The sequence below is a fragment of the Toxotes jaculatrix genome, chromosome 15 (assembly GCF_017976425.1).
Source record: "Toxotes jaculatrix isolate fToxJac2 chromosome 15, fToxJac2.pri, whole genome shotgun sequence".
NCBI lineage: Eukaryota > Metazoa > Chordata > Actinopteri > Toxotidae > Toxotes > Toxotes jaculatrix.
Window position 1 is genome coordinate 12,403,801 of NC_054408.1, and position 25,975 is coordinate 12,429,775.

Genomic DNA, 25,975 nt, shown 5'->3' on the forward strand with positions numbered 1-25,975 from the left:
CCCCCCCTTACCCAAAACCCCAGCGGCCACACACAAACACACTTCTGTAAAGAGAAAGACAGCAGCGACAGGGAGGCTTTCCTCACACCAAAACCATGTTTACCCATTCTGCAGCGTTATTTACAAGGGTTTTAATGGGGGACATTTACACAAGGTGTGCAGGCGACTGAGATGCTCCATGTGCCAGATGAGGGCAGCCCTAAGGGGAGCCAGGGGAAACAATGCCAAATCTCCTCCCCCTGCCCTCCTCTCTCCTGCCCCTTTTGGCACCCTCCCTTGTCCTCTAGTGAGAGGCTCTAAGGAGAAGGGGAGGGGGGGGGCCCAGGAAGGTTAATGTGCCCACTTTGATCTTCGTCAAGGCACACTGAGTAAGAATTAATTTACATTTCAGATGAAAAGGTTGACAGTATAAAAAGGCATCTTGTTTCTGGTATGTGAGAGCTGTGTAATAGGCCAGGAATTTGAGAGAGGAAGTCGTGAGGAAACAGAAGGGATAAGCCCCTCTCTTGCCTTTACTGGGAAAGAGATGAAAGGAAAAAAGGATCTCAGTATGCACTGTTCTTCTGAAACATGGGGACCAAATGCTGCCCAAACTTTCAAAAGCTTTTCTTTATGCATTATTAATTAATTATTACTGTTTCGTAGGCCACTCATTGAGATCAAAAAGGTGTTTCACAAAGATGTAAGGTTTTCAGGCCTTTCTCCCTTTTTCCTTTTGAAAACGTTTGAAAAAGTGACCTGAATCTCCACTGGACACAGGACTACATGAGAAATTCCAGAGGTTTAGATTTGAATGTATGAAGGACCTCAGATGAAAATATAAACATTTCTTTACCTGACTGTATGCGGATAGCGGCCTCTTCTCGCTCCATTTTTATTTGCTTGAGGTTCTGCCGAGCAACATAGCCCCTCCAGGCTAGAGAAAGAGAAAGAGACAGTGTGTGTGTGTGCATATGTGCACAAGAGATTGCTGACCTACCTCTGTGAAACAAAATAGACTGCATATACTACACAAGATCCCACTTCAAAACACTGCTAAACCAGGTGGCAGAGGGATGGATCCCTTTGAACTCTCTGAGGTCTTATTGTCTGCTCTGAAGCATTGCTCTTAACCCTCGTAGGTCAAGCTGTGGTTATCAAACTCATCTCTTTTATGAAGACTTGCTGGTGCATAATAGACTAGAGGTCATTAAGAAACTAGTGGTCAGATTCACATGAAATTTGCACCTGTTTCATCCTTACATAATAAAAGAATACATCAGAACTCATCCTTCATTTGCATATTTTTGACTTAAGTTAGAATAATTCCTTTCCTCTGTTTTCTGTTTAAGTAATACCAGTGTACCTGACTGGATGATGATGGCCCCGCGGTTTCTCTTCTCCTTCTCTTTTCGGTAGCGTCGGGCACCCAGCCAGCCTTTAGTGTAAGCTTGCATCACCACCACCCGAGCTATCACCTCCCTGAGCAGCAGGTTCAGCTGTTCCACATGGTAGTACCTCAGAAAAACCTGACAGGATGTTTAGGCAAAGTTAGAATTTCCCTGTACCATAGAATAGGTTTTTGTACTGCCATATGCAGGATTGGACAGTTTGAACTGTTTTCTATATATGGTTTTTTGTATGTGTTACACTTGTGCACCTCTTTACATGTCTTTATATTGATATTGTCTATTGCCTGTTTGTATAGCTTTTTCTTTCTATTTAACAAAAACTTTAAAAAAAAAAAAAAAAAGTAATACTAATGCACAGGTAAATATGATTTACAATGACCGTTTTCTCCACTGTTTCACTTTTTTGGTCTAATGACAGTACCTTTGTCTTCCCCAACACCCAGCCTTCCAGTTTGGCCCTCTCCAGTATGGCAACAGCGTTCTCTTTGCTGGTGTCAGGCATTTGATGAGCCCGAAATGCAAGATAGTAATATCTATGAGAGAAGGAAAGGAAGGAACAAATTAAAACAAATAGTTTGACATTTTGGAAAATACTCTTATTTGCTCTCTTGACAAGACTCACATGAGACGACTGACACCATTCTCATGCCTGTGAGTGAAATATGAAGCTACTGCTGGAAGCTGGGTAGTTTAGCTTAGCATAAAGAGTAGAAAGAGGAGGAACATTGCTCAAAGGTAACAAAAGCTACAGATCATTCCCTCTTCAACTCCCTAACTAACATATTGTATCTCATTTATTTGATCAGTACAAAAACTGTAGCGTTAAAACGGCTAGCTGCTAGCTGGCATCTCCTGGTTGTAGTTTCAAATCTACCGTACAGACATGGGGTGGTATTGATGTTCTCAACTGACTATGGGCAAGAGAACAGATTAGCCCATTTCCCAAAATGTCAAACTATTGCATTAATTTTACTCTACTGCTGTTTTTGTCTACTTCTGTATTAATGAAGTGTAAACGAGAAATCTGGGATCACTGGATGAGTAAACAATCCAGAGCTGATCTCTGAGAAATCTAATTAGATTCCTCAGTTTTGGTAGCTCAGTGGATTTCACCTGACCCTGTTCGAGACAAGAGACTGAAAATCTTAACACATTATTTCACACAACTATTTAAAGTGTTATTAGAAGCACCGCAACTGGAAAATCGCCTTCTCAGTCTGAGAAGAAAAATGAGCAGGAGTGAGACATGAGTCTTCAACAGAGGCCCATTGTTGGGGCTCTTTTGAATGGATCATCGTCTCTTATTTCAGTGGCCACAGAAGATGCCCATCAGTCCGGGCCTATCAGTGTGCATCAGCTCCACTGCATGTTTTATCGCTGACATTGTCTGGATCCGTCCACTGATCCTCTTGTTGCAGTTTACAAAATACCAGCATAGGACAAAGTGGCTCTAACTGTTTGCTCAGGGACATCAAGGCTCCAAACTACTGGTTCATCTCTTGTGTTCTGGTGTTGGTCAAAAAGAAAGAACAACAACAAGAAGAAAAACTTCTTTGAACTCCCCTCCCCGCCTCAGTCTACAGCCTTTCATTCTAATTCCTGTTGATACCTGTTATTTCTTTGATGGTAAATACAAAGCACTGCTTGGCAACATCAGACGAGCCTTTGATATGAGAGCACAAATTTAAATCAGTTTTCACGAAAGGTGCAGTTTAGCCGTTTGGGTTCTGCCTGTACGACTTCTGCCAGGCTCAGGTAGGATGATATGGATTCAGTAGTAGGTTAAAATGTAGTCTGAAGTGGTAATACACCCTCACATTCAAACACTCAGACACACTTCGTGCACAGGTGTTGCAGAGAAAACAACAAACTCATCAGGTCAGCTGAGTGATGGTCTTCCAGTAATCACTCTATAACACTGGAGGCAAAAGTGGAACGTGAGGAAAAACCATGTGGTCATTCAAAGTTTTAGTTCACCAGAATTAAGCACAAATATTTAAAGCATCCCTTAAGCAGTGAGACTAACCAGTCATCTCAAACTTTTTTTCTCCTACAGGCCACAAGCCGAAGTTAATTAAAGTTTATATCATCTTAAAGTCTGCACATTAGAGGTGGCTGGAATATTTTTCAAAGGAAAACTGATCAAACATAAGTTTCCTTGAATTTTTCCCACAGACTTGTCTAAGTGTGTGTATTTTTTCTTATTTCGCAGGACTGAGGATGATTAGGTACACACTTTAAAAATTTTGGTTTTGGGTTGGACATTTGAACAGGAGTGTGTAGCACTTATTAACAGTTATCACATCCTGTCCCACATTTTTAAAAACAAAAACATCCTTACATAAAGTCTCCCTAATGATGAAATCTTGTTTTAATTGTGTTCTAATGTATACCAATGGGACAAGGAGACTACACTTGAGCTTTTCCAGGTCACTGAGTTAAAGAACAAACTCTTTATGAATAGTAAAAGGAAATCCATTAAAATGCATCATCCCTTATAATCACAGTTCCTCCCTGTTTGAATTTTATCCATATTTTCCAGACTGGAGTATCCACCCAGCTAAAAGAGCTGTAGGATTCAGTCTTGCACTATCACTAATGACTGCCAATTAGTCAGCCTCTTGCTCTGCTCAACTTGTACCCCTATCTAATTAAAGAACCCATGTTTTTGTGTGAGGCAGAGCATGGCTCACTTGTTCTGCGTTATCTCTAGGGTTGTGTCGGCACACGGCATGTGTGTCTGCTGCGTGAGTGGAGGTGCTGCCTGTCTCAACACTGTTCTTACCTGTGAACAAACTCTTCAAACAGGATGCGGTGGGAGTAGCCTTGCCGGCGGATGTTCACCGTCTCCAGGATCCCTGTGTAGCGCAGCTGCACCATCACCCTCTCCTTGCAGAAGCGCAGCGCCTGTCTGTCATCATTGGGTTTGATGCAGCGCACAAAGTGTGGCTGACCCACCACCATCTTAGACAGCAAGTCCATCAGGGAGTACTACAGAAACACAATGAGACAACAATAAACAGTGGGCAGAGGCAAGGCAAGAACACCAGAGAGCAGTTATCATATGAATCCACATTATCAAAGTCTGGTGGTGTAAGTTCAGTTATGATGATTTGCACTTCAAAGAGCATCCAACTTTTTCCAGACATAGATGTGTTTGATAACAGAGTTTAAGCTGAATAGTAACTGACAGTATTAATCAGTCCCAACAGGATTGAGTTTTTTTTTCTAATACAACAAATGTAAATAAGTGATGATTTTTTTTTTTTGCAACTCGGGGGCAGCAGAACAGCTGTAAACAAATCTAACATACACAAACATCTAACACATTATCACCATATAATGCTCTTAAGAATGTTTAATAGAAGTGATCAGTGTTGAGTACTGCTGTGAGGTTTATACTGCCTGGTTTCAGTAGATATTCTACTGACTTTTCAGCTTTATTGCCTCTTTTCTGTTTTCCTCCAGAGCTCTCGTTTGCTGTGTTAACTTGCTGCTTTTGCTGTTTGCTATATAAAGGCAAACTCATCACATCTTGAGTGTCTTTCACATTAAAAGTCCCACAGTGGCTCTGAAAGAACAATCACATGCATTCCATGGAAAGCTGTTACTGTGAAATATCTACAGGAAGTGTTGGGTTTCATTAAAAGCAAATTAACACTGAGAAAGTAAAGTACAGTCAATCGAAATTTAAATTATCAGAATATCTTAAATATCTGGGGGGAATGATTAACGTGGTAATAAAAAAAATGATTTTTTTTTTTTTTTTTTTTTAATCAATGAAACACAAACAAGGCAGTTTGCAGCTTGTGAATTTATAAAGACTGTTAGGTGCTCTGCCAGACCTAAACAAGCAGGTGTCAAAAGTCACAACTTTCTAATTCAACTTGTGTTTGAATAATTTTCATGTCATTCCTAAAGAACAACTGCAAAGTGGAGATTATGTTAAGACTTCATTTCAGAACCTTTGTGGTATATCAAGTAAAAAATATTGGCAGTTTTCTAAAATTCATGTAATATTTATCAAACTGAAATTTGCCAATGCTGACATACTAACCAACACCGATAATGGAGTTAAGCTCGTACAGAGTGTAACACTCTTGTGTGCCAATAACAAGTCATTTTGTTGACATTAATCCAACATGACAGAGGTGCAACTACTCAATGTGAATCTAATAGTTTGCGTTACAGTTTCCTTGTGTCAACAAAATTATGATTTTAACATTGAATAGAACAGTACACAAACTGTTAAAACGGTTTCTTGCTGTTAGATAGATAGCTGCTATCAGCATGAAAGGGAAAACACCTACACGGAAATAGGAGGCCACAGTCTGTCTCCTCATGTTGGTGGTTTCTTCTGGGTGACGCATCATCTCCATGGTGTCCACCTGAACACAGACATTCACACTGAACACGCTGCATTGACAAACATGCCAGACTCAGGCCAGGAGTATCACTGAAAACGCAGCAGATTCAAATGAGATGCTGTTTATTTGCAACCTGATGTACCTCAGTGGGCTCTGAAGAGATAAAGGTATTATTACAGCAGGTCTCCTTCTTCTAAATGGGCCAGCTGGGAATACACAGCTGTACTAACTGTGCCGTCTGTATAACAGCCCCATAAACACTTAAAGCTAACAATCTAGAGAATAATTCTGCACTGCTGTGGGGCATGGGAAAATTGCAGAGCATTCTGAGTAATGAGACAGGCCGTCACCAAGCAGACAGTCGTCCTGACGACGACGGATTAACGAGGACACAATATAAGCTTACTAATGGCCTTTGCAATTCATGGCTTCATCAAAATTAATGATGCAATAGATATTTTATGGTAAGTCTATGTAGAAAAGTGCATATTTTAATACTTTATTTTATCCATGGCACAGAGAAACAAAGGTGTGTCCAACGTTCTCTGACTTACACGAACAGAGGAATCGGATGCTTTGACACTTTCCTGTTCTGCAAGTGGATCATACAGAAGTACCAACCCTTATCTGGAACTCACTTCCTCTATTTTAACAACCACCACACTACTTTAATCTGGTCGTACTGGTAACTTTTTCTAAGTGTCACTTTCTGTCAACTTCTCCCCAGCTCTGATTGAGAACATGACGGCATACATATTACATCAATCACACTGAGTTGTTATAAAGAAGTTCTTTCTTGTTCAAGAATAACTGAGTAGGTGCTTGGTGGAAGTTCAAGAAAGTAGAGCTGTTTTGCCGCTGTTATGTTTTTACAACCCAAATTATGGCCTGTTTGTCTCATTTTAAGTATTTCTATACTCTAAAAAGACACATCACAGAGACTTTGTTTACATTAATAACGCAGGATTGTGGCTGTGTGAAAAAATAGTTCAAAAGAAGTGATTTACATTTTCCAAAACCAGACTGTGATTGACGTTAGAAGAGTGAAACTGCACATGATTCAAAGTTAGTGAAACATAGTTAAAGTTTTTATTTGGATTACAAAGGCGTTCAGTTGATATCGGTGAATTATGCATTTTCAGAGACTGCTTGCAATTTGAAACTAGTCTGTGATTTGGACAAAGGTATAGTTAGATCCCGAAACGTTCACCATTTTTAACAGAAGTCTTACCTTCAATAGGTATTTGGGAGACTTTGAGTACAACACACGTCGACGGATAACATGGAAATAAAGGAAGAGAGAAGTGGATAGACAAGAAGTAAAGAAATTCACCTTTAAGGGGTTTTCCACTGTAAATCATAACGTGATTTCTTTTTTCCTTTACATAGACTAAGTAATTTAACAATGAACAAAGATATTTTCACTCTCATGAGAAAATAAAACATATAGACATTATGATTTGACCAAATGCTCCCCCTTAAATAAATTAACATAGACATTGTGAAATGAAGTGTGTGTCCAGAAGGGAAAAAGTGTGAAAGTTCGTGCTATTAAGAGACTTTTGGGGAAACCGATGCTTCTAAAACACAGTGTAGTGTGTCTGGCGCCATAAAAAGGTTTGCAAAGAAAGTCTCAATGAAGAACCTCAGTATGAACATGATTAACAGATGTTATTGTGAGCAAACATTTACCTTTTACTCCTTTGAGAGTTGCTGCAGGAAGAATTATTGTGGAATATTATGCTAATGAAACTATCATGGCCTCTTACTGAGGTATGAGCTACTGTAGACGTTTTCCTGATTTTGGAGAATCTACAAAAGATAAACCTCAAATTTACAATATTTTATTTCCCATTAACAACAATAGTTAGTCTGAGAAACCAAATGCCAGATGGTGATGCTACATCACTACGAGCAAGACAGCAAACATAACAGGGTAGTCAATTAATGTGGCCATGCTTCGCAGCACAGGTTTTTACTGGGTTTCTTATGGTGCGATGCCTGTGAGCAACAAATAAAAAACAATGCACTCTCAAATGTGATGATCAGTACGACAGGAGCACAAGTCTCACCTTGGTGCGTCCTGAACCGAGCTGCGGTGGCAGAGATCTGGAGGCTGCGGTGACTCGGGCCCTGGACGTTGCCAGATTTCCTGTTTTAAAACAAAAACACAGCCATACGAACGATTTATAAATCATAACATTAGAAGTTATTTAAAACTTAGAAATGGTATGAAATAAAGAAATGATTATTGAGAAAGGAACCGTAAACACTTTAACAAGATAAAAGGAAAACAAGGTGAACAACTACACTGCTGAATTAACAGTAGTGTTCATACTGCAGTACAGTATTAAAGACAGCTCAGAAAGAGCCTAAATCTGAGCTGAATCCCATGGACTCAGGAGTGCAGCTGCGTGCACAGCAGTCCAACAGCCCCACACACAGCGGAAAGGATATGAACATAGCATATGCAAGACAGTCTGAACATTTCAAAGTTTCTGCACAAGATGTCCAAATGTTTTCTCTGGCTATATCTTCAGAGGCTAAACTGTGATTAATAGCAGTGAAAGAAGCCTTTGAAGCAGGATTGGTGACATCAAAGTCCTAATCCATGGGTGGCAGGATTTTTATAATGAGTGGGAAGTATCTTAACACATTTCAAAGGGTTTACTCCATGAATAAACAATAGCTGCACAGATGTGCCACACACACCTTTAGAAAAATACGTCTGCAGACACAGGAGGCAGCATTACCCAAGCAGCCGTGTATGGCAAGGAGGAAAACCTTTGTAAGTTTTTTAAGATAAAGCTGAAGTGACAAGCCAACAATTGTTCTAGATTTTCTACCGCACACAGGCGAACTTCTAAAATGCAAATACGGAACCGGCTTCTTCTATATAATTTCAAGACTCACGTCATTTGTTAAGGACATGGTTTGACAACCAGCCAAAAACTGGCTCAGTGCCTGCCTTTCTCAGAGGACTCTGCACTATCAAGTGTGTATTGGAAGCATCAATCAAACACTGGAGAGATCAAAATCAATTTAAGATGGATCAATTAACAGCCAGACCACTTCTAACTTTAGACAAAGAATGTCCTATTTGTGCCAAAGGTTTTGCAGCGAGTCAAAGCAGTGTGGTGTCTCGTGGGACAAACACACACACGCACACACAAATATGAACATGCGCACACACACACACACACAATCTGCTGTAGTCAAAACAACCCAAAACATATGATGTGAGAGCACTTCAAAAGAGTCTTTTAAGCTAGTAGTGATGCTGCTTTTAGCATTTAACAGTTATCTGCTAATTCTTATTTATTCATCTACTCTTTTATTCTGCTGTTAATTCATTTAGCTTTTGGCAAACAAACTAAATTCTAGATACTCTGTAAAATGTGCATTTGTATATGTGTTGATAATGTGCTTGAAAAAGTAACCAAAGGTTCAGAACTGTAACCTAAAAATAGAAGAAAGGAAAATGTAAAATATGGTAACATGGAAATGTGATCAGTTAATTGCTCATTATAAACATGTTTGTGAGAGGGCCTTATGTTTAGCATCACAGGGACATTTTTTACAACCTCAAACGGCCCTTCGGCACAATCTACACACCAAAAAATAAAACACACACACACAAAAGTATGATCTTTGAGAACAGGAGCCGTTAAACTGTGTCGGGTATATTACCAGCACACAGGCAGGGAGGGCCCCGCTCCAATTAGCCCAGAGTAAAGCTGTATGGATTAATTGGAGTGGGTCTTGTGCAAATGAAGTGCGCTCTCTCCTCTCCCCATTAGTGCTGCTGGGCCAGATCATCTGAGCACATTTGTCATGATGAATTAGCGGCTGCGAGTGGAACGGGCTCGTGGAGTGTCACTGTGCTTTCACGCCTCTCACTTCCATGACACCATCAAGGGGAGATGAAGGGGCTGCGCCACGATGAGAGAAACTATGACAGTTGTACCTAAGCCTTGCAAATGGACACTCACTGCTTTCTTCATGTATTCCTTGGCGGGTCGTATTAATTCATTCTTCCGGCGGGTTTCATATCCCCTCCTGACTAGATGATTAGAGCATGGGTTAATAGTCAGTATCCTCAAAGATTTCTGCCTCCTGAGACATAAAACCAAGGGAACACCTGTGATGTCCGGCCTGAAAGAAGACCTTCTAATTTAGATACAGTGGGAAACTTGTCTAATGATGTGGATAGTAATTATTCAAACAGAGATGAGCAAGAAAAAGGAAGATTTGTTCTTTGACAGTGGATTCAGTTAAAGAAAAAGGCCTTATATGTTTGTTTTTTTTTGTTTCAGCTAGGGCAAGTCCTTACTTTTGTCAGTGCTCTCAAAGGATGAAGATAAAAATGAGAAGGATGAGGAGTTTTAATATAAAAGGTTAATAATTAAAAGAGGAGAGCAGGTGAGGGGAATATTTCCCATCAGGTCATTCAGTCTTGAGAAACAGGCGGTGGAGGAGAGTCCCACTGATCGTTTCAGCTTCACGCATGTTGCTCTTGGCATGGACTTCCAGGACAAACACACACAGAGGCAGAGTTGTGTCAGTGTGTATCTGTGTGTGTGTGTATTAGGGATGTGGGGGGGGGGGGGCAGAAAGAGAAAAAGCCTTCCTTGGCATCTGTGCGTTCACTTTGAAAATTAAGCCCAGCAAGAATCCTGTAGGAAAAAAAAAGCTCAAGCTGGCAGTTGTATTGGGGTTCTATTGACAAGAATAGTCAATGTGCTTGGGATTAAAAAGCAATCCCGCGTTCAATATGACACCTCCCCACATGCTTTTATGAGTGCCAGTGTGCGCCTTGTACTTCAGAAGCTGTGGATCGAGCTGTCGACACGGGGGACAATCAAAGTTGTAAGAGAGAGCAGCCTTCCCGAGCTGAGTGAGCAGTGGCTTGCTGGATATCTCTGCCGCTCTCCCGCTCTCTTTTTGAAAACATGTGATCTAGAAACTCAACTCAGCAACCAAGCAAATGAGATTAAAGCACCCATAACCCCCCGCCACACTCCCCACCCTCCATAACCACCACCGTTTATGCCTAGAGATGGCTCCGGGGGCTGTTGATTTAAATGCCATCCACTACTGTCAGAGCAGATCAATCATAAAAAGCATGGTGTAATTGGCTTTTAGTGACACAACACAGTGTTGCATTTATCAAAGGATGTTGTACCATGTGACTTAGGAGAACCGACTCCTTGCTATTGATGTGCGGGGCCGTCAAAAATCCCACTGCTGACTCAAAAAATTCTCCAATACCACGATTAGGAGAGAAAATGAACAGAAGTATCACTTGGTAAGTGTCTCTCTTGGTAGCGAGAGTGTGTGGAAGTCTGGGGAAAGACTGTGGTATCTGCCCACTGGGATGAAAAAGGCTTCTGCTGGGAGAGAACAAAGAGCCGAATGTGTCATATCGCTGGGAGAAGCCTGTCATTTCCGCACAGGAGCATCTCCTAACATGAAGGGAGATGGAGTGAGATGCAGAGGACGGGAGAATGGCAACTGTGGCTTCATGTGAAGATGTAAAACCAATATGTAAATTGCTCGACATACGTGATGAGCTTGAACTTATAACCTCAGACTTTTTTTTTTTAACAGGAGAATATAGTCATATGAGCTTGTTTCGTTAACGCACACACACGCAGTTGTAAAATGTGAAGAACACTTTGCTGAAGATAGAAATTCATGTCAGAAATCTTGTCAGTCACAAGAAATGCGAGACCTAAGACTGTCGACACTGAGAGGTGTTTGAGCTTATTCATTGGGTCAGAATTATAACACTATACTGAAATAAAAAAAAAGCCTTGGATAAAAAAAAGTAAAAGTAAAAAAGTAAAGAAAATAGTGTTGAAGAAAGTTCTCAGATCCTCTGGTTAAGTAAAACCAGAATTTATGCATTATTTTGCATTATAGCTTAAAAACCAATTGTGTTTGCAGCAAACATTATAAAGTGCTAAAACACTGGCAAAGATAAATGGTGCACATTAATATCAAGAATCAAGAAAAATCTATGTTTTTACTCTCCACTATGTGTGAACTTTAACGTTTCATAGCGAAGCACATCACTCCATTTTCATTGTGCTCTGACAAAAGACCGGCAGTCTTGAGGTGCAATGTGTATGTGCAGATGTGGTGTGCTACAAAAGCAGCAGGGCAGCCCTGAGGCTACACACACACACACACACACACACACACACACGCGCGCACATGCACACATACAGACCCATACTCACACATAGAGACCCATACTGTGACCACAGGCTGCCCAGGCCCTGGTAGGCCCGACTGAACTCAGCCAATTCAAACACTGTGATCCCCCTGATCTGGGAAAGGCCCTGGCTCTGAGGAATTTGTCCATGCAAATACATCCCATTTCCTCTGACAAAACACCACCACATGTCCAAGCCTCAAGGACCCACATTCTGCAGGGCTCAAGTGGCCTCGCTATTCACCGCCTGGGAGCTTTTTACTTTCTGGGGCCTTCCTAGTTTCCTACTGTTCTCCAAACATGAACTGCATCGACATTCAGACACTCACATTCTCAGCCTGGTGTGTGGAAAAAAAGTAGGTAGTGGGTCTCGTGAAACATTACATAAACGTGCACTGTGTGCCTGTTTTCAACTTGAAACAACATATAAAGTAAAGGAAAATGATCTGGTTTAGAGGAATTGTTTCTGTGTTACTGCACTTTGATATGTGTGCCAGCAGAAACATTAACATTTGGTGCGCGTGTGTGTGTGTGTGTAGTTTGACATGCTAGATCCATTATTTTACTCCCATCACAGTGTCAGGCTGCAGGTCTACGAGGGTGTCCTCTAGTGGTGACACTGAGGATGAGACCCAGAGTATGAAACCACCCTGGTGTAAAACAGATTTCCATCAGATCCCCCCAGATAATGGTAATTTCACAGATAACAGTGAATCTATAATATGAAGTAAAATGCAAATTAAATCCCCCCACAAATTTCACCCTGAAGAATAGATTTGTAATTTTCTTATGGTATACTCTATCTCGGAGTAAACGGCGCCCCATCTTTTCCAGAATGATAAGCTGGAGCCGAGTGTTTCATAGCTTTTATCTAATGAGATGATCTGCGGCTTCACAAAACTGCAAAAGGGAAATTGGACCTCGAACTCCAAAGAAATACACACAGTGCAGACAGCCTTCCTCTAAATGAACCTGCAAAAGAATCCATAAACCGACTGTGAGCACCGGTAAAGCTTTTAAGGATAAAAAAAAAAGGTTAAAACAGCACGACACAGTAACAGTTTATTTCTCTGATAAATCATCACATTAACTCGATCCACCGGTCTGAATGGCAGGACACACAAAAAGTGCAGCAGAACAAAAGGAAATAAAGGAGCTTTTAGACCCAACTGACACTACGTCAGCAGCAGTAAACATTACAGCACATCTTAGTTTCTATTCAGTGCCTTTGCACACTGAAATTAAGTGCTCACTGAATTTGTTTTTATAGAGTGTTCTCCTCTGAAGCTGTTAATTGCAGAAATGAAGTGGCTGAAGGCTCCCTTGTGCGCAACCTGCAATTGAAGTTTACAGACACATCACGCAGATTTCCACTGGAGTCTCAGCTAAGGTGCCTTTTGTGAATTGAAGCTCCTTTTAATGCCACTGGGAGTGAAAGCAGGCATTTACAGGTCCCCCTAAAAAGGAAGTGAATCACATAATGTGGCTTAGCTGAAATAAAGGAGGAAGTGGGAATCTGATAATTTAACACATCTATTAGCATTTCAGCTAAGTCAAGTGACCAGGAGGCCTGAGCCGCGGCTAATGACGAGCACATTACTACCTTCATTTAACCAACAGAGAAGAGGTGGGAAGAGTTGCTTTTGTGTTCTCTAAATACTGTTTCTTCATCCCCTGGGTATTTAGAAACCTTATCATAAAAATATCCCACTGCACCCACAATCTGTAGATAGCATTCAGCAGTGGGAAACCAAGAGGGACAGCTTAGTGAAAATAAAAACAGAGCGCCGTGCAGAGAGCTGAGCCTCTCAAGAGATAATGGAGACTGCAGATTTATCCAAGCACGGCACACAGAGGCTTGAAATGAAGGGGGACCAGGAGATGCCTGGGAGCCGGCGTCTTTAAGAAACCCACTTACCTGAACGTTTGTGGAAGCAGCAGACCCCAGCACAGTTCACCGAGTAATACAGTCTGGCATTGTTAACAATAGTTTGTCTCAAAGAAAAGTTTCCATTTCCATTTCCACTGTGGTAAGCAGTAGAATAATGCTCCTGTTAGTGCCAGGACTTGAGATGTTCTAAACTGCTGTATTTTTTTTTTTTTTTTTTTTTGATGCTTATAGACACATACCTGTTTTAGTTAAGGGGCTTGAAAACAGCTGCTGTAGAAGTTTGTTCTCTGATGTTCTCAGCACCACAACGATGTCTGCAGGAAGAGTGTCTCTGTTTTTTTCCAAAAATCCATCCACGTTGTACATGACCTGTTCAGGAGGACATTAAAAATGCACATAAACAGTCTAAAATTTATGCATATTTTAAGAAACTAATCTGTTCTTTTTTTTTTTTTATTAGGAGCTGGGTAGTATGGCTGAACTTAATATTATATTTTTCTGATATTGATGTATTTCATGACATTGAAAATTGATGTTCAATATGAAAAATGTTTTCTCACAGGAGACATTTCTATATGTCACAGTAGGAAAATCAGAGGTGTAAATAATAAATTTGAAAACGGCTGAATTTCATGTAGCTGCTTCAGTTTCGGGGCCCTAGTATTGTTCATGCTGGCTCCCTGTCACACTGTCCTGGCTTAATGAGACACTAGAATAAAATGGAGCCACAGTGCTTTTCCCACCATTGTATGACAAGTCCAAATTATTAACTGAGTTCAGTTGTTTTGCATTGCATTAAAAACATTGCCTCACACATGTAAAATAAATATGCTTAGAACCGTGGATCTGTGAAATCACATGCTCCACCTTTACTCAATGATCCACACGTCTTGCAAAGTTTTGAACCACACAGAAAGACATAAGTAAATTTATACCTGGTCCTTGTGACCACAAGAGTAATTTGTCACAGACTTTTTAAATCCAAAGACTCATTTGATACCTTTCCTGCATAATGTTGAATTCCAAAACAAAGCTCCACACGTTTTGGTATCCAGAAATACTTGCAACGCAGATTGTCCTCAAACTTATCTGTAAACAAGAAATGAAAAACAAAAAAATAAAAAAAAGAAATTAAAAAAGATGCACTACACCTGGCAAGAGATGGAACTACATTCAAAGAAGCTATTGACCTCTGACCTCTAATTAAATTCTGATTTTTGTTTGTTTTGGCAGGTGAAGTTCCAGTCTTACCCACTAAGGTCTGGTCAGTGGCCTGAGGGAAGCGACTCTCCTCATCCAGCAGGGACAACAGACCCATGGGCTTCTGCAGGAACATGTCCAGAATGGGCCTGTTGTCCTCGTACTCCACCAGGCTGGCATCCACTCCCTCGCTCTGATACTCCATCTAATTAAAACCAGTGAATATAGAACAATCTAGTTAATGATTTCTCTAAATGACCCAATTAAACAATCTGGGCTAAATATGATTTGTGCATGTGTGGGGGGGGAAAAAAAGTTTCAGATCAACAAAACCAAAGAGCTGCAGCGGGCTGTGTGTGTCTATGGCTGAAGTTTACAGCATAATAGAGTCTTTTACTGAATGCATAAAACAGAACAGCTCTGAACTAACAAATAGAGTCACTTACTTATTCATAATTTATTTCAATTTGCAAATAACCCAGAGTCATATCATATTATTGCATCTATTTAATTTCAGATCAAAAAGTTGTTTTAAATATATATTTCACTAATAAAGTGGAACCAATGGATCTAAACCATCTTCATGTTTAAGTCATTAACTCAGAATAATCAGTTGCTGTGTACAACGAGACTGAAGACATCCACACAGCATAAAAATCTTTTGCACCAGACTTACATCAGGGGCAGCTGGCACTTCTTTGTAGAAGAGAAACTTTTCTAAGCGCTTAAAGCCTTATTTTCAATGATCATTGCTGTAATTAATGTGTAATGGTGCAAATGTTACTTCCAATAACTGTTCTGGTTCTGTCAAGTGCTGGAAAATGTAAATGAATGAGAGCTCTTATTCTGAGTGTAATTCCGCCTCAATAAAAAAAAAAAAATTGTATTTCTTATGGTATTCATCTTGTTGTGTTGCTGTATGTATTCAGATGTAAAGCACAGTGAGTCTGCATGTAATGAAACATGATATATAAACAAAGTTACCTTGCTTTCTTCTTGTTTTTAGAAAGATTGTTGCAGAGTTAACCCAGACTAAAATGCATTATGGCAAAATGGCTCTTGATTAATGTCTATTCATTTCCATCAAGGAAAATAAAGACTTCTCGCACTTCAGGGTAAACAACTTCATTAAATCAGTTAAGAGTGTAATTTGGTGGTGCACAACAGTATAAACAATCCTTTACACATCACAGTCTGGCTACAAGCAAAATGTTCATGTTGAGAGCATCTCTGCCCTGATAGATATGAAAAGACACAAACAATATTAAAATGACTGATTTCCATAACAGTGTGTTGTTTTGCTCAATAAATTTTGTTGCTCAGGAGCGTGCACTGAATATTACAATGGCACCTTAAGCATGATGCATTAGCACGAACATACCATTAATAACCTCTTTCTGTACGTCAAGCTCACCTGTTCGAGGGCAAATATGTGCTGGTTGAAGTAAAACTGGATCTGTTCGTTTGCGATGTTGATGCATAATTGTTCAAAGGAGTTCTTTTTGAAATTTTCAAATCCAAAGATGTCCAGGATTCCCACATTCATGCCGCTCTCTGCAGCACTTCAAAGGAGAAAAGGGGGACAAACAAACTTAATTCTTCTATGTAATGGAACAAGCGAATCCCCAGCAGCCATATTAAATGATAAAACTTTAATGATAATCCAAGTTCAACGAAAAACATAGAGTCTGGTCTGGGCAGCCAAGTCTGAGGAGAAATCATAAACATCAGCTTTCAGAAACGTCTGAGCTTCTTAAATGGTTTTATTTCAGTCTCTATTGATTTAACCTCGTGTCATTCTCAATATCTGCACAAACAATACACGCTTCTACAACACAGCACAAGGACTTAACACCCTGCATTTTATATTCAGTGCTTGGAGCAGCTACTTTTCATGGTCAGTCATTAACCACTGTATGTAGAGGTCACCTTTAGCCTGTGCTACTGGGTTATTAATGGCAATAAGGAAATGGCAAAGATGACTGGAATGCAGACAGGAACTCTGGCTTCTGTACATCTCAGAGATGACTCCTTGACAGTCAATGCCCATATTTATGAAAGGATTCTTTTGGATCAATGAATACCCTCTTTGCAGTCTCTCTGAAGTCTTTTTAATCATCTGAACATTATTTTCTCTGCACGCAACTCAGTATCAAAAATTTATTAAAACTTTTTTTTTGCTCTCCTTTCGCTTGTCTCATGCTCGCCCATTGATATTCTCCTCTGCATGTTTGCATCTACCTCTGCAGACTTCCATAAAGGTCATCAGAGCTTTGCAGAAACTCAGCATGATTGCTTGAGACAAAGAAGAAGAAAAGAGAGTAACAGTGGACGTCTGCACAGATGTTCATCACCAGCTCACACTCACCAGATATTCATGTCAGGCTGCAGCAAGGAGTTGATGCGGTTGACTATCCAGCTGAAGAGGCGTCCGTACAAGGCCTTGGACATGGCGTCTCGGACATCGACGGCTTTGTCCACGGTGTTGGTGCGGATGATGGTCTCACCTCTAGTGACCACACACTGAGAGGTCAGCGCCTCCTGGAGCTCTTCAGGGCCGATGCTGAGGAGAGATGCAGCTGAGAAAACAGAAGAGACTCAGTCAGTTTGATCATGAAGAGCTCACCTGCCTTAATCATTAACACAGAAATGAGCTCCAGCTATCTTTTCCTGTGGATGAGTTTGCGTCTTTACATTTTCATTTAAAAAGGGATTCTGTGCTTTTGGATACATTATGGTTTCACTCTCTTGAAAAAAGTTTTTTCCCCTGTTTTCTTGGTAAGAAGATAAGATTAACTGTCTGAACATAAAAGTGACCAGCCCACACAGGTTTGTAAGACATCCAATTCACTGTTTCCATGGTGAAACAACACATGTCACAAAAGAACTTCAAATATTAGACAAAATATAAAATATAAATTATTACACAACATAAAAATCACAGACTTATGAACACATGTCTCGCCCACACTCTTCAGATAAAATCTACCACAGAAAGGTTTCCTTCTTAAAATCAAAAAACATCTAACCAGAACAAAATGTTACTACAGAGCACAGTCCATAAATCATCACACAAGGAGAAATAAAGCATAAAAAAAAGACTTTCTCTTTTAAGCTCACCTAAATCACATAACAATCTCTTTCCTCTTCAGGGAGACCATTAAAACTATCTGTTTCCATGGCTAAAATAAGAGTATTGCTGACTAATACAACACACGTAACATATCTCACCATTCTCTAAGGCCTCTGAGTTAGGCACTTCACTCTTGTCGGTCTGGTGCTGGGATGTGATGGCAGCAAATTCAATATTGCCTGTGTTCAAAATGGCTGAGAGTATTCTGTAAACAGAGTTGACTTCCTAACAAAGAGAAGAAAAAATACAGTTATCATAGCACTCCATTGGCTCTGCAACCAAAAACGGCACGGCATGTTTTTTGAGTATTTAAATACCTCTTCAGTAAAGCCAATGTTTCGGAAGCACTCCTGAATTGCGTCAAACTGCTCCTTGTACAGTTTGCTGGAGACAATGTCTTGCATCACTTTGCAATGCTGACTGTCAATGTACCTGCAGATGCAGATTATTACTATAAGTGTCAGTTTCCATGATGGGAAGTGAAAGACGGCAGAATTTTCATGAACATGTCAAAGTCAAATTGCAGCACTAACCTGGGAGGTGTGCCATCTGGTAGCCTGTAAGTCTTCAGCTTGTCTTCGTGGTAAAGTCCAGCGTATATGTAATAAAATATGTGGAAGTTTTTCTCCCCCCTGAGAGGAAACAAAAAGACTAGTCAGAAGTATGACAAATGCAAAACCCAATGAGACCAAGCACGGGCAGTACATACGTGGCCTGTTTGATGACCCTCGACTTCTCCAGCAAATATTCGGATATCTTGGCCCCGATGACCGCTCCAGTCGGTGTGAACTTCATCTCCAGGTACTTCCCGAAGCGACTGGAGTTGTCATTGATGGCTGTGCAGGCGTTTCCGAAGGCCTCAACGAGGGGGTTCACCTGCAAGATCTTCTCACGCAAGGTCCGATTGTTTGCCTGAGAACAAAAACACGTTTCTGTAATAAACCATGATATGATTTCAAGATAGTTTAGAGTTTATTTAGTATTCAGCAGCAGTATTAGCAGATTTAACGGAGAGAATGACCAGACAGTCATACCTTTCCCAAGAAGGTAAGATGTTGAACAATCAAATGAGCACTCTCTGTTTTTCCAGCACCGCTCTCTCCGCTGATTATGATACACTAGAGCAAAAGGAAACAAAGGAATTTTTACATTACATTACATTTTTCCCTTTTTGTAAAAGTCTTGTAGAGAACTAAATTTCATCACAAGCAAGACCTGGAGGCTTAGCAGGCACTATTTATTAAAAATGCATTCAACCTCCACAGGAAAAAGAAATTTAAAGAACTTCCATTTCAAACATATATCATTTAAAATGAGGATATAAATTATCATTTTATCAAGTGCTAGATGTTTCCTTTCATCAAATTATTTTTTCTGTAGAATACCTGGTCTTTGCAGAACGTCACCATGCCTTGGTAGGCTGCATCTGCAGTAGCAAAGATGTGTGGAGGGTTGTCAGCCCGCTTCACACCATGGTACAGCTTAGAGAACTAAGAGAAGACACATGGATACAAAAGGCTCATAATTTTTTCAAGATTTTCACAAAAAAAGGGATTATTAACGGAGGCAGATCAGTTTAAAATCATTTTCACATAGATTTTTCCACCCACATATTCAAAATTTGTAGCATTTCCTGCAATAGGAAAACACAATTCAATGCAGTTTACAAATGGGAAAAATGCAAATAAAATGTTGACTATACACTAAGTTGCTTAAAGTGACTGAAAAACCAAAAATGGTTAAACTTTAGAGTTTTTGGGCTGAAATGGTATTTTTAAAGTCAGATTTAGGCCATATTTTTGTATTGTTTTAATACATATATGTATATGATATATTATGTACCTCCAGTACAGCAGGACCAGTGACTTGGGTGTGATTTGGGAAACCAATGGGAACATTTGTGTGACTTTTGGAAAACCAACCTGGGGAGAGTAGATGCTGAGATTCTGGAAAGGGTTGAGAGCGATGAGGATATCACCAACATAAGTGTACACCTGCAGCTCATCATACCTCTTTTGGAGATGGCTGATTATTGTCTCCTGCAAACCAGAAAAAAATACATTGCATCAAGAGCACTGTATCTTGGACCGATCAATGCACGATGAGATAAACACATTAAATCTTACCTCATCTAAGAACTCCAGGTTTACCAGATCATCATCGGGACAGCTCTCTATTATGAGGGTTTTACGAGTATTGATCCGCTCATGCCTGTATGAAGCCAAGGACATGATAATGCCTCAGAAAGCTGTTAAGTGACCACCAAATGAGAAACAGTAGTTTGACTGGCTGGATTAAGACCCAGTCACTTCCAAGGTTTGTGTGAAGCCCTTAAAGCTCTCCCAGGGGACACATCTCCCATTATCAGAGGCTGTGATTGCACTTCATCTGTGTTTTGACCTATCACTCTCCAATGAGCCCCAGTGGGCAGAGGTCAACACAGAGCCAGCTGGCTCCACGGGGCTGTAAAAAACCTCAGTGTGTGTGCAAGAAAGAAAAAGAGCAGTTTATGTGAGTGCCTACTGCTTTATGTGCTAATATAATTGTGTAGTATCTGCAGGTAAGGTTCATGATATTTTATACTTGTGTAACTGTCATCAAATCACTTGAAAAGACAAAAAACAATGACAATTTACCCAACAAACATGTATTGCCTGTGTAGCCAAATACAGCCTCTGTCATAGACCTCATCAAAAACACATAAATCAGCCCCACTGCCACACGAGGAGCCATTACAATGGACATGGGCACTGTAGTTTATCTTGAGTCAGTCTCACAAACACCATCCTGCAGCCATAAATAATCACCAGGTTGCACCAGCAGCAGCACACCAGACTTGACTCAGTCTTCAGACAGTTGATTGGTCAAACTGTGTGCTCTTGATTGGTTGGAACAAAAACCTGCAGCCACACGGCCCTTTGTGGAACAAGTTTGAGACCTCTGGTTTAAATACTTCGTAATCTGTATTTAAGAAATACCTCATTTCTGTAATGCAGTTAAGTTAAACTTTACTAGTTTTAAGTTTCAACTAAGCAACCTCTTTGTACAAATTGCGTATTAATCCATGGTTGAAAATAGTCCTCATAAAATGCGCTATTTATACATGTTTGAGTAATGTATGCTAAAAACAGTGCCCAGCTGTTTTTTGATAAAACTGCATATTTGTGGGGGGTCTGGTTACTCTTCACGGAGCAGTGAAGTTGGAAAATAGAGAAAGATGAATTAACAAATTGTTGGTTTTGGTCTTTTCATGGGATTTGTTGACAATAAGAAAAATATAGAGCAACACCTGCCTTTTTTCTTTTAATGATGAAAAGCATCTGATCATATCTGGTTACTTCTCAGTCCCAAAAACATCAAACAAAGTATCTCATTCACAAGATATATAATCTATAATCTATTATAATAAATAATCAATCATATCATGTCTATAAGGGTATTCAAGCTTCAGGTTGGGAATGGTTTCCTTGTCTGCCTTTGGATTAATTCTGTGGTAGAAATTCTCAATATGTGGTCCCTATAAAGTGAATACTCGTCATCATGTTCCTTAAGAGAAGGACTTGAGACCTCTAGCCTCTACCTCTCTCCCGCTTTGAAGTAAATCACACTATTCCACCTACGGCAGCTACTTTTAAGTTCTCTATGTCTTTATTCTTATCTGGAGTCATTGTGTGCTGATCTGTGGCATGAGAGACTAAACCAGGCGAGCCAAGTTCTCGCCCTACAAGCTCCTAATCCCATTATCCACTTTCACTGTGGACAGGAATTCGGGATCAGGCTCAGGCAACGACTCTGCACACTCTCGGGAGTAAACAGAGCTGGCACAACATCAAGACTCTCAGTCAAGGGCAGGTTCAGCAAACTCTTTTATAATGAAGATTAAACATTGCCAAAGTCAGTATTTCTCCCATAAATAACAGGAGATTTTCTGTGCTGCCATTCACTGACATGAGAGTGTCTGGGTGAACTATTCGTGACCACACATTTAATAATAAGATCTCATGAAATATCTATCCATCTATGTAATTCATTTACTCCATCATTGGTTTAATCAGACAGTTTGCTTTGTAGTATAGGACTCTCCACCGGGTTGCCAGATCCACTGGTCTAAATGGCATTTATTAATCTAAGGTTAGTCAGCACAACCACTCCTTCTGAATTAGTCACACTCCCCTAACTTCTCTTTAATCACATAGTGTAATGTCCAATTCTGGGGCTCATCATCATTTCTATCCTGAGTGTAAGAAGATGAGACCCTGCCCCCTACTGGACAGAAAAAACTATGCACTCAGTCAATGGCTATCTGCAGCAGCAGTGATAACCAATGACACTACACAAATGAAGCAATAAGCAATGTCATTATGGCATATTATATATTCTGCAAGAGAAAGTTTTTGAATTACATTTCAAGAGACTTACTTGGTTTTGGTTTTGCAGCCCTGTTCTTGCTGCTCCTGGATGAGAGCAGCTAACTGCTGCCGGAGTGCCACATCTTTGCCGTGGGCCTGCTTGATGAAGGGATGCTCCAGCAGGTGGGTCACAGATGGACGTGCCTCAAAATCCTTTATCAGGCACCTTTTGTAAACACAAAAATATTGCACTGTTACCTCATCGCCATACTAACCATCAGTAAATAAACAGGAAATCCTCAACCATAAACAAAGCCTCCCACATTATCATTTACAGGTCTTCAAGTCAGAGAGAATTAAACAGCTTAATTATGCAATCACCTGAGCATTTTAGAGAGCTGATTTGTCTGGATCAGCTCTGACAGACACTCACACCAGCAGGGAGCTCCTTGCAAGTGTTTTAAAGTCTGGGCCACTGATCTGTCTTCTCTGTCTGAGTACCACATGGTCACTATCACCATGGCCCCAAGTCCAAACAAGCCCTGCTATGGTAGGGCTTGTTTGGCAGCAGTGCGTCCTATCTGTGATGTGCAGTGTTTGCCAATAGGTGATGTCACTTTGTGATACTGGTAGGCAGCTACACTTCAGCATCAGTTTGCTTCTGATACGAAGGTTGTAAAAATATTGACTGTGACGACACCACACACTGAAAAGGAAACAGGATCACAAATTCAGGTTTTATTTCTGAGAGCTATGATGTGTTCAGAGACAAAAACTATGAAATTACAAGTCTTGAAATCCTCACCTGAACTGAAGAAAGTACATGCATCAGCAATTCACATTTGTGCCGTTCATTCACTTGTTCAGCTAAAGACTTGAAGCATCTAAATGTGTGTGTGTGTAAGTGCTACAACACCAACAACTACAGGCAGAGGTGAGATAGGAGAAAAACACCAATCTAATTTCTACCACCTAATCTACACTGAAATTCAGTTTCTTTTATCAGTTTGTTCAACTCTGAAAGTTAATTCCATGAATTCATTAGCATCAGGACATTAAGCAGAGGTTGCTGCTATTAGCAGAGCTGTGCTGCCGGGATGCTGCACGGCAGGCCACTTTGTCACAGAAGTCAGCTCTTTGGCTGCACAAGTGCAGACACTGGTGATGGATTTATTATCCTGAAAACCCCCCACCCCACTTCTCCCTACACACCCATACAGGCCTGACAGGGCTGAAAAAGCTTCACAAACAGCCTGCAAACCTTGATAACATTGTTCAGCCTCCCCACATTGAACTCTGGTGGGCTTTGTTTGGGAAGATTAATTCTGATATGATATCACACAATCCATTAACCCAGATTACAGAGCTGCAGTTCAAAAAGTATCTAATGAAAACCGTTGCACTGACACAGTAAAAAGTATAAAAACCAACATTACTGCAGTGTTTGTTTGCTGGTTTAAGGGGTACTATGCCTTCTCTGTCCTGATCAATCAATAACTCAAGTGACACAAAGAAGCCAACAGGCCTTCAAGGCAAGATGAGCTGTTTGTCTTTTCAATTACTCCTTTTCAGTTATTGCATTTCAGCGCAAACCTCCAGAAGGAATGCTAGCAAGAAACCATGCCTACACAAATAATTCTCCAAACAAAATTGAATTTTATTTTCTCATTATGGTGCAGGCTCAGACACCTCTGCACAGTAGATATTAAGGTTGTATATTCTGAGCAACCATTACAAGCCACCCCTGACACTATTAGCTTTGCAGAGTGGAGGAAATGATAAGTTATCTGGGCCTCAGATAGAACTGATAACTCAGGTGAATTAGTTTGTTCCTCTGTGGCAGATTTACACAAATGAAAGTCATTGAACAGAAAGACAAGAGGGTTGATAGAATCTGGCTATAAAATATCAATTTCAATTCCCTCCATGTTTGCATGCACATTCCCATCTGCTGACAGCGTACTATAGCTAACGTTCAGCTATTCCTCCTTAGTCTCTTTTCCCAGTGTGTGTTTTTTCATGCTGGGCAAATGATATATAAAATGTTGCTGGCTATTATTTCTTCATTCACTTTTACTAAAGTATATTCACAGGTAGAGGTACACCAGTTAAATTTAATTAAAATTTTCATACTTAAATTAAATATTAAATTTTCAGTTTAATATGTGTTGAAAGAAATGTATTACATTTGGCTGTAAATACAAATGCGGATCTCTCTCTCCTGTCCATCTCTAAACTATCAGTTATACCATGTCACTGCCACATCTTAATTTATTAACTGAAACAAACTCTAAATCAGCTCAATCTGAAGGATCCTCACCAAAAAAGTCTACTTATGTCAAGCTTATGTAAAAAAGAAAAATAATAATATTGGCCAATATGTATTGTTAATAAGATTTTTATTATTCTAAAAAAAATCTGAATTGGCCTCAGCTTTTCAGAATAGATTGAGGTTTTTATGGAACATAAAGTGTCTCCATTCACTTTCATAACCTTTTTTTGGAAAATAAGTCTTAGGACAGAAAGAGGACAAAGGCTGTCAACATTACTTTAGAGGACACTTACTGGCCGATGAAATGGCTGAAACTTCTGCACCACTGATCTGGATTTCGTAATGTGGGGGAGGGATTTCTGAAACAGAATCACAGCATACAAGAATCAGCATAATATGTGAAAAACAGTGACTTTATTAACCCTGTGAGCCCGTACGTATCATATATGATACCCACATTTCTGGGACTCATTGCATCACCATCAAGCATAAACTTTGCATTTAACCCTTTTAGATGAACTCTTATGCTCGTATACTGACTCCTGGTGGACCCCCCTCACTTTTCCAAATGTTTTGACATGTGTGATACAAACAAAAAATATAATTAGAATTTTTAAAAAAAATTTTTTTTTTTTTACATTTTGTCAAAGGGACAAATAAAGAGTTCATATTTGAAAAATTAGAATTTTCTGACCATTCTTTCATAGTTCAGGTCTCACAGGGTTAAATGCATTGAAATTACATGCTCATTACTGCAAATGAAAGACTTTGAGAGTGTCTCCTGAGTTTCCTGACAAATGATCGCTGGCAGGCAGAGTGTGACCGTCAGACTCCTGTGAGAGTTCTTGGTCTGAGGATGAGCTGGTCGGGGTCCAGGGCTGTGGCAGCCACAGAAAAAGTGACAAATGTTAACAGCTCCTCTACTGTCTGGCAGCAAGCATCTGCCTTTGGGAGCCCAAAGTTATGGGAGCTAGTTATACCTCTGTCAGCAGCATTTACGGAGGCCATCTATAATGAGGCTAACACTTTTCAAGTGCGCATGATGACAGGAGGCAGGTCTGTGTGAGGAGCCAAGGCTGGACGGGCCTGAGTACAGTCATCTTCACAAGGAGCTGCCAGTCTGACAGCTGGAGGCTGAGCTTTTTGTCACTG

The 25,975-nt window shown here is 40.2% G+C and overlaps 1 protein-coding gene across 1 annotated transcript in view; it reads right to left on the minus strand.

The window, feature by feature from the left end:
- Nucleotides 1–25,975, minus strand: part of myo3b (myosin IIIB) — a 62,421-nt gene that overhangs the window by 20,177 nt on the left and 16,269 nt on the right. The window contains exons 10-31 of the mRNA XM_041057836.1: nucleotides 25,117–25,182; nucleotides 22,622–22,777; nucleotides 20,329–20,413; nucleotides 20,125–20,241; nucleotides 19,588–19,692; nucleotides 19,237–19,320; nucleotides 18,912–19,114; nucleotides 18,736–18,834; nucleotides 18,520–18,634; nucleotides 18,301–18,427; nucleotides 17,438–17,648; nucleotides 16,484–16,631; nucleotides 15,121–15,274; nucleotides 14,870–14,958; nucleotides 14,109–14,238; nucleotides 7,831–7,910; nucleotides 6,990–7,010; nucleotides 5,702–5,779; nucleotides 4,177–4,382; nucleotides 1,813–1,924; nucleotides 1,346–1,508; nucleotides 836–916 (exon numbers count right to left, since the gene is read on the minus strand). Of these exons, the coding sequence (XP_040913770.1) occupies nucleotides 836–916; nucleotides 1,346–1,508; nucleotides 1,813–1,924; nucleotides 4,177–4,382; nucleotides 5,702–5,779; nucleotides 6,990–7,010; nucleotides 7,831–7,910; nucleotides 14,109–14,238; nucleotides 14,870–14,958; nucleotides 15,121–15,274; nucleotides 16,484–16,631; nucleotides 17,438–17,648; nucleotides 18,301–18,427; nucleotides 18,520–18,634; nucleotides 18,736–18,834; nucleotides 18,912–19,114; nucleotides 19,237–19,320; nucleotides 19,588–19,692; nucleotides 20,125–20,241; nucleotides 20,329–20,413; nucleotides 22,622–22,777; nucleotides 25,117–25,182 (2,630 nt within the window). The remainder of the gene's footprint in view (nucleotides 1–835; nucleotides 917–1,345; nucleotides 1,509–1,812; nucleotides 1,925–4,176; nucleotides 4,383–5,701; nucleotides 5,780–6,989; nucleotides 7,011–7,830; nucleotides 7,911–14,108; nucleotides 14,239–14,869; nucleotides 14,959–15,120; nucleotides 15,275–16,483; nucleotides 16,632–17,437; nucleotides 17,649–18,300; nucleotides 18,428–18,519; nucleotides 18,635–18,735; nucleotides 18,835–18,911; nucleotides 19,115–19,236; nucleotides 19,321–19,587; nucleotides 19,693–20,124; nucleotides 20,242–20,328; nucleotides 20,414–22,621; nucleotides 22,778–25,116; nucleotides 25,183–25,975) is intronic.